At 30.8% G+C, this 9,403-nt stretch overlaps 1 protein-coding gene across 1 annotated transcript in view; it reads right to left on the minus strand.

The window, feature by feature from the left end:
- The window catches only part of LOC106471978 (CCA tRNA nucleotidyltransferase 1, mitochondrial-like), a 19,238-nt gene extending 11,165 nt beyond the window's left edge, over positions 1-8,073 (minus strand). The window contains exons 1-4 of the mRNA XM_013932606.2: positions 7,993-8,073; positions 3,154-3,564; positions 2,704-2,898; positions 727-853 (exon numbers count right to left, since the gene is read on the minus strand). Of these exons, the coding sequence (XP_013788060.1) occupies positions 727-853; positions 2,704-2,898; positions 3,154-3,493 (662 nt within the window). The 5' untranslated portion in view covers positions 3,494-3,564; positions 7,993-8,073. The remainder of the gene's footprint in view (positions 1-726; positions 854-2,703; positions 2,899-3,153; positions 3,565-7,992) is intronic.
- Positions 8,074-9,403: the final 1,330 nt, after the last annotated feature.

Raw genomic sequence — 9,403 nt, forward strand, 5'->3', positions numbered from 1 at the left:
ATACAGCTTAGTTACTAAACTTGATAAATTACTGGGGAATTCTATGGAATCGATATATTAATTTATAATTTTTTGGTTATTCAACTGTATATCTAAAACCTACAAAAAAATATTTCATTTCATATCCTTCACATGCAAAATTTTAAAAGGCTTAGTAATCTATGTCAAGCAGCAAGAGTACAAAGGTTGTAACTGGAAAAGATAATTGTTTGCTTTACTTCTTTATTTACTGTTCTATGTTTTAAGAAAAATAAGTTTAAGAACTTATTTCTAAATAGTAATAATTTGTATACATATATAATGCATAATAATGGAAATGTGACTGTATTTTACAAAATACTAGTTTACTAAAATACACCTAAAGACAGGTTACTTTGTAAAGACTAACAGTCAGTTTTATAATATTTCATATGGTAACATGAGAGCACATGTGCCACATCATTGTAGCTTCTGTATTGTTAACCAGGTATGGCTGAAAGGTCAATATAATACAAATAATAAATATATACAAATGTATAATGTTATAAGATTTAAGCTATTTAGTCTCAATATTTTCATTGACATTCCTAACGAATCAAAACTAACTTTGTTAAGTCACTTAAAAGTATTTAATCTACTTCATTTTCAAAAAATTTTCTACTCCTAATTATATAGTTCTGTTAAGAAGATGCAGATGAGTTTACTGACTTTAAACATTAAAAAAGAATCATTTGCTTAACCTTGTACCTAAAGTATCGTAAAATACGAAGATAGTCTTCTTGAATTCTCTGTTTGGGCTCTCCTACAAAATTCACTCTTCTTTTTTCCAAGTCCTCAATTCCATGAAAATAGTCATAGACAGTCCCGTCCAAACCTCTCAACAAAAGAACATCATTACATACATCAAGTACAAGACTTAATATTGTATTTTAGTAGTTCTATTTCTAAATACTAGTTATAATGGTACAATATTTTTAAAATGGTTAAGAACATTTTTCAAACTGACTGATAAAGAAGGAGTTATGGCATTCATTGCACAAATCTGTTAATCTGAAGTCACAGTGATTCAGAGGAAAACTAATAATGATGTTATTGTTTGGAAGAACCAAGTAACTGGATGTAATATACATAAAAAAGAAGTTAAAATGAGAAAAACTTAAATTAGAAAAGCTAGTAAAATTCATAATATTCAGAGTAGATATTATTTAACAGATGGGGATTCAAGGCTTGAAATTAACAAATTAACAAACTAGCAAACTGCTGGTTAGTGTTGCAGTTTTTCTAATAAAGCTTTAAAGGCACTAGAAAAAATTGCTAGTACATATTTAAGAAGGAATTTTCACAGATTCTTACTATTGAAAATCAATACACCCATGCTACATGCAGTTCAGTCATTTATACTAAAAGATTCTAAGGACAAAAGGTTACTATAATTGGGATTAACAGGATTGTTTCACTCCTTAGTGTCATGCCAGCAAGGTTTTGTAATCCTTATTTAAGCTGCCTGGCATACCCAAGTTAAGTATCAGAAAATGGAATAGCAACAGTACAGCTTCAACTCATTTGATTGGTTGCCTAGGCAATTAGCTCATGAGCTAACCTGCTGACTTACACCATCTGATCTATACAGTACAGTTTTGTATTTTTAGAAATACAGTGCCCAAGTGGTTGCTCATTGGAGATAATAACAAAATAGAAATCACAAACTGTATATATTTTTTCCACATTTCTCTTAATTTGTCCATCATTAACACAAATGATAGGCCTATTGGGTTATATGCTTCACCAGCTTACACCTTCTAAACCATAACTTTTACTAATAAAATATTTTTTTAGTATAGATTGGCCATCAGCATTTGGGCAATGTAAATCTTGTTGATCCAAGCATTTTTGTCCTAGATAAATCAGTTTCTGCCCAAAACAAATATATTTTAAGCTTTGTGAAACATATCAAATAAAAACTGATATATGTATGTAAATTGAGTTATGACATTTGAAGATATCTGAAAACATGACACAGAATATTTATATATACATAAGTAGGATACATACATATTAATGTATATTTAATAGATAAAATAATTATGATACAGTTATAGTTAAGTTTAGAAAAAATAACAATGTTGCAAGTTCAGTCCTACATTTGCTAGTGGGGGGAAAATTACTAGCAATTATTTGATAGTGTCTTCAAAAGTTAAGGTTAAGGCCTGGGATAAATTAATGAAACTTAGCCATTTCACTTGGAATTTTTTATACTAGTTTATCATTTATAGGGCAATAAGTTTTTTCACTTTCATACTTTCAAAACATTTAACATAACTACTTTCTATTTGAGTATAAAATGCTACAGAAATGTTCAAGGAACATTGTTCAATAGTACAAAACTGAGTATCACCTATTCTACATGGTCAAGACATTTAAAAATTATCTGATGCTGTGTGAATTTCATTTAAAGAAATTCATAAAAACATCTAAATAATTACAAGTATCTAAATATTTCCATAACTATTATCTACAATAACAAGATAACATTGTTCTCATAAATGCAGTTTACAAGAATTTGAATCAAAACTCACTGCAATCACTGAATATTATTGAAAATTTATGTAATGTATTTACAAAACTATTATTCTAATGGTTAAATGATTTCACATGGTAAAAAGCTTAGTGAAATAATGAAAACATAACAAGTCATAGCTAATATCAAACTTTTTACTGGCCTACCTAAAAACATGGAATTGAAGGTCAGATCTCGTCGATTTGCATCTAGCTGCCAATCAGTTGTGAATTCAACCTCTGCATGCCTCCCATCTGTTTTCACATCTATTCTCAACGTTGTTACTTCAAAGTTTTGTTTGTCATTAATACGAGCTGTCACCGTTCCATGTTTTTCTCCCTTGGTGTTAATCATTCGAACCCCTACATGCAAATTAATTTTTTTTTTAAATTTCAGAAGCGATGTATATAAGTTGAAGTTATGCATGTCAAACTAAAAAGTACCAACCAGTTTCCAATATATAAATATACTTAAATACAACTAAAACACACTCACACATATTATACAATATTAATTTTAACAAAAATTAAAACTTTAAATTTAACAATATTAAGATCTTAAATACTGAAACTGAGGTCTTATAACAATTTTGTGGTATTTGTAATAATAAACTTTACCTTCTGCTTGAAAAATTTCTTTCATCTGATCAGGTGTTGCAGTGGTGGCAAAATCAACATCATGAGGTTGAATATGCATCAGCAAATCTCGAACTGCTCCACCTGCTATTCTTAATTCATAGCCATGTCGTCGAAAAATATCCACTAGTTCTTTGACTTCGGGGGTGAAAATGGCACGGAACTGAGGTGAATCAATTTTCATAGTGAATGGAATAATACTTGTATTCATAGGAACGAATGACAAAGACTTCTTTGGCAAACTATACTTACTAGGTGAAAGTACATGCGATTTGGAATGTACAGTCTTGAAAAACAAATTTGAGACTAATTTTCTGATCATAAGATACTCTCTGATGGACCAACTTTTATATTATAGCATACCCACTGGGCTAAATCCTTCTCACCATCCACCTGCAAAAATAACACAACAATAAACAGCTTTGTCATCTTTCTCTTCTTATTACAACTCCTCACTTTTCACTTTAAAAGTCCAAAAATCTGAGAAGAAACAATAATTCAAATCACCTCTAGTTCTCTTACACTTTAGACATTTTAGCTTTTAACACTTGAACTTACACCTAACTCGCAGCCTGAACAATCCACTAAAATTGACTGTTATGCAAAAAAAAAAATCCCTTACAACTTATTAATATACAATTTTGTATAATTATTTATGACACAATCTCTTAAACAGTCAAATTAAGTATATACTACAACTAAAATGTATTTATTTTATAAAAAAAAGTATCTTTTTTACTATACTAAAATATTATATTCAGTTATAGACAATGTATTTCTTGTGCTATAATTATTTAGTTTCACACTGCACTCCATTTAAACATCACACTATAGTTTTTACAATTATTATAGACGTAATTTAGTAATACTGTGAGATTTGATACCACATGTTCTTGCAAACAGTTAGTGAAATTGCCTACTGTTCAATCTCACTGAATTGGTTAACATAACAGTTAAGGACAATAAAGGGCATGTTGATTCATTGAGACTATTTCATCCACTAAACTAAGCTTGAAAAAATAAAAACTGAAGACCAGCCTTTATTATTCAGATATTTATAAAGCCTTTTCTTCAACTCCTCTAAATTTACTTCATCCATCACATCTGAAGGCAACCTATTCCAAAGACCAACCACCCTCCTAGAAAAACTGTGTTTTAGTTGAAGATGACTAACTCTGCCAAAATTTATATTTGTGTCCCCTAGCCTTACCATTCTCATCATTATGATAAAAGATGATCATCTACACTATTAATTCCCTTAACAATCTAAACACCTCAATCAGATACCCCTCTTACTCTTCTTCATTTTCAAGAGTAAATAATTTCAGAGATCTCAACTTGTCCTCATATGGCAACCTTTACATCACAGTCATCATCCTAGTAGCCTTCCTCTCTTACCTTTCCAACAATTCAAAGTCCTTCCTAAGGTTAGGAGCTCAAGACTAAACACAATAATCAAAATAAGGCTTAATCAGAAACCTACATAATGAAACTATAACCTCTCTATTTTTGTATATACAACCAAAAATTCTATTTGTCCTGCCACTAGTAACAGCACATTGCTTGAATGGATTAAGAGACTAATCAACCAAAACACCAAATTCTTTTTCTTCCTTAACAGTGTTAAGGTTATTCCCATTAAAATTATACTTATAATTTGAATTATGATAACCCACATGCATTGCCTTTCATTTATTATAATTAAAAGCCATCTCCCATTTATTCATCCCACTCACCAAATAATCTAAGTTCTTTTGTAAAGCAGCAGCATCCTCATCACAGTCACCAATACCAAAAATCTTAATAAATTTAAGTAATTTATAGACTATTCCTTCATATATGTCATTGATGTAAATCAATAAGAGCAAAGGTCCTAACACTGAGCCCTGAAGTACCCCACTTGTGACATTAAACCAGTTTGGCTGAACACCCTTTGTAGTAACCCTCTGCTTTTTTCCATCAAGCTATTTCAAGTGTTGTGGCTATTGAAGATTCCCTCATTTTTTTAAAACTAAGTATACACAACTCTCATTATCATACAAATGTTGTGTCAATCATAGCGCATATACTTATAATATGGAGGAAAGGAGCAAATTTTCTAACTCCACAAATATCGAAAGTATTCTTACAGATTTTTCAAAAGCAATATTTATGCCATTTGTATGAGAAAAACTTTATACAATCTCTTAGGAAATAGTTTTACTTGGATAATAGTTGTTTCCCTAAAAATTAAAAAATGCTTAATAGAAATACAGTCATAACAATAGCAGTGTCAATAACATATTTTATGTACACAAGGAACTATCTATATTTTATGTACAATGTTGCAGTATACATAAGGTATAAGTATAATATTCAAAATATATAGGTCTGATGTAAGAGATCATGTCACCCATTTCTTTGTTTAAATAAAACATTCTTACTAATCTATTTAATGCAAGGGATTATTCAACAAAAACTGAAATTATGGAAAATGGCCCATCAAAACCAAAACTGCAATTAAGAGAACAATGCAAAAATGTAGGCAAAGAGCTGAAACAACATTGCAGTAAGTAAAGTACCATTTTAGTTTGACCATACAAATGACCCATACTCAGTTCATGTTGGTAGGTTTGCAGTTTGTCTCTCATGAGTTAGTGTATTTTCAGTTAGTTTAGTTAAAGTGTCACATTTTTTCATTGCAAGTTCCAGAATCATTATTACGAACTTGTTTGAAGGTTTTGGGGATATTATCTTTTTATTTGCACTTTTTCATTTAAAAAAGTTTAAAATTTTGTTGGATAGTCAGCATGCTTTCACTATGGGAAAATCTTGCCCTACTAATCTTTTGACATTTTTTGAAGAGGTTACTGCTTACGTAGATGAGAGTACAAATGTAGATTTGGTGTATCTGGATTTTCAGAAACCATCTGACAAAGTGCCACGTACAAGGCTTATCAAAACAGTTATCTCTGCAGGTGTGAGTGATAAGTTAGCTCATTAGACAGAAAACTGGCTTGATGGACAAAAGCAGAGTTCAGTCAAGCTAGATTAATGTCACGAGTGGGGAACCTCAGGGCTTAGTGTTAGGACCTTTGCTCTTTTTGATTTACATCAATGACATACATGAAGGAATGGTCAATAGATTATTTAAATTTGCTGGCTATGAAAAGGATTTGGATTATTTGGTGAGTTAGACAAATAAATAGCAGATGGTTTTGAATTATAATAATAAATAAAAGGTAATCCATGTGGTATATCGCAATCTGAATTATTAATATAATTCTGATGGGAAAAACTTTAACAATGTTATGGAAAAAAAATTCTTGGTGTTATGGTTGATCAGTCTCTCAATCCATTCAAGCAGTGTGGTATTGCTGGTGAAAGGGCAAACAGGATTTAGGTTGTATCTACAAATATATTGAATACAACTGTAAAGAAGTCATAATGTCACTGTATAGGTCATTGGTTAAGCCACATTTAGAGTACTGTGTTCAGTCTTAGGTTCCTTACCTTAAAAATGATACTGAATTGTTGGAAAAAGTTTAGAGGAGGGCTACTAAGATGATATCTGGGATGGAAAGGTTAAAATGTCTGAACTTTTTTTTCTCTTTAAAAACCAAGAGTTAGATGAGATCTGATTGAGGGGGGATTGTTAAGGGAACTGATAGTGTTGTTGCCTCTTTTTATTTAATGGTGAGAATGGTAAGATTAAGGGACACATATAAATTTCAGCAGGTTAGGAATCATCTTCAGCTAAGACAACTTTATTTTTCAAACAAGATGGTTGGCCTTTGGAACAGGTTACCTTCAGGTGTGGTAGATGCAATTAATTTAAAGGAAAGCTTGAAAATATTTGAATGATAAGAGATGGCTTTGAACTGTTTAATATAGTAGATAGGATGGCCTAGATAAACAAAGAGATTCCTTGTTGTTCTTTAAAATTATTTTATTACATTGTTCATACTGTGTATGTGGCTGCACAGCTCATTGTATATGTGAAGAATAATTTTTTGAAGCTTGGAAACCCTATAAATCACCTTGTATAATGGGATATTCCAAATTAATAAATAACAATTTAATTCCTATGTACATCTCAAAAACATATTTTGAAATAATGTAACAAGTTCCAATTTATACTCCAACTAGTATTTAATGATGGGTAAAGAGGGTGGTAACTCAGTAAAGACACTGAGTATGTATAAATGGGCCCCCCATAAAATTTAGAAGTCCCAGGGACCCCATCAGTTAATCTGATTATAGTATTAGTAACAGAACAAAATTCACATCTAAGATATTTTACATTTATTAATATCAAATGGTTCAGTGTATATATTGTTTTATTTTTTACTTTCCTGTGCACTACTCAGTAGACTCTATGTAATTTTTGTACTAAAATTATTTTATTTGACATCACACGCATATAAAATTAAAATAGTAACAGTAACAACAACGAGCAACTTTCATATTTACGTTTTATGTACGAAATTTTACAATGTGATTAACAGAACCAGTAGTAATATACTAGTATAAGATTACATATATTTGTACTATTAATAACAGTACAAATAGTAGTATTATTTAAACTTTTATAAACCTTAAGTAAAAACGAGTAAAAATATTGTGTTGATGTATACTGTACATTGTACAGTACTACTGCAACAACTTCGCAAATTCTATAGTATAAATTTTAGAGTTATATACCTTTTCTTACAACATACACAAAGTTTACTAATTTTACAATAACTAATACTAAGAGTAACACTATAATATTAACAGATAATTTGTTATCTAATGTTTTAATTATCTACAAAATCAACTTAGTTAGTTATGGTATAATACCACTTTCAATCACGTTGCTGTATACGTGCGCCATCTAATAGAAAAAGAAAGACTAGATTCTTATAATTAAAAACAATATAACGCTAGTTAATGGTTATGCAGCGTTCTATTTTCTTTAAGGGTTGTTTTGAATTATAAATATGTTCTACTTCATCGTAAGTTTAATCTTGCTGTCTTTAGCACAGTCATTCCGTTTGATGTAAATATTAACTATTTAAATAATATTTATGTTTACATTACACACACATAATGCCCCCCTGTGGCACAGCGAATTTACAACGCTATAAACCTGGTTTCGATACTCCTGGTGTGCAGCGCACAGATAGCCCATTGTGTAACTTTGTGCTTAACTACAAACTAACCACACATAATACATAAATATATATAGATCCAGTTATAAAAAAATAAAAAGGAGAAGGAATTGTTACTTTAAAGAATAAGTTTTGTATAAAAAGGCTTTTTTCTTTTCTTGTCTTTATTGTCGCTTTTGAATCATATTTGAAAGCTATTTGTCACTAAACTTTCAAAAGAAAACATAATTTATATTTTCTGAATAATTACACATTCTTTCTTAGTTTATGGCAATCCCACTCTCCGGTGACTTAGTGTTAAGTCTGGGGGCTTATGAAGCAGAGCACAGATAGCCCATTGTGTAGCTTTGTGTTTAACAACAAATAAGTAAGGTGACGGCTTAAATTGGTAATGAAGAAAAACTTTAATATAAGTTTAACATAACAGCAAATGTACAACGTTTCGACAAGGTTTGGTTGTTCTTCATTACCATTTCAAGCCGTCTCCAAGCATTATTAGTCTTGTTACGACAGCGGAAGTCATGTGACGCTAGTAACACGTCATGAGCTTCTAGAAAGATCATATCCGTTCGCGAAGTCTCGAGTGTTCTCCAGATGTACGCTTTTTGTATATATAAGACCGGTAAAAAGTGACGGCAACAATTTAACAGCAGACAGGCAGAGATAGAGACGGACAATTGAGTCAAGTGCGGTAGTGACCGTAAGTAAGTGCGTGAATCATTGTGAATTATAGCGTGTGTTTAAAGTGACTGTGCAAATTAAGTGTATTGCAAAGTTCTATCCAGAGAAAAATAAACTAGTTTTATTTACGAAAGGACCTGTATCGCTAAAGTTTCTTCGGAAAGAATTTTTACGGAAAATTAACAAACGACTAGAGACGTAACAAATTGGTGTTAGAAGTGGGATTTAGAAAAAAAGAGAAAAAAAGAAGAAGATGGAAACGAGAAATGGCAAATCAAACTACAGCTTAGCAGATTTGATGGCAGCAATACAAGAACAGCAAAAGAAACAAGAAGAACGAGAAAAGTAAACAAGAGAGATTACAGCAGTTGTTGGAGGAAAAAGAAAAGAAACAAGAAGAACGAGAAAAGAAACAAGAA

Source organism: Limulus polyphemus, unplaced genomic scaffold (assembly GCF_000517525.1).
Source record: "Limulus polyphemus unplaced genomic scaffold, Limulus_polyphemus-2.1.2 Scaffold5000, whole genome shotgun sequence".
Lineage (NCBI taxonomy): Eukaryota > Metazoa > Arthropoda > Merostomata > Xiphosura > Limulidae > Limulus > Limulus polyphemus.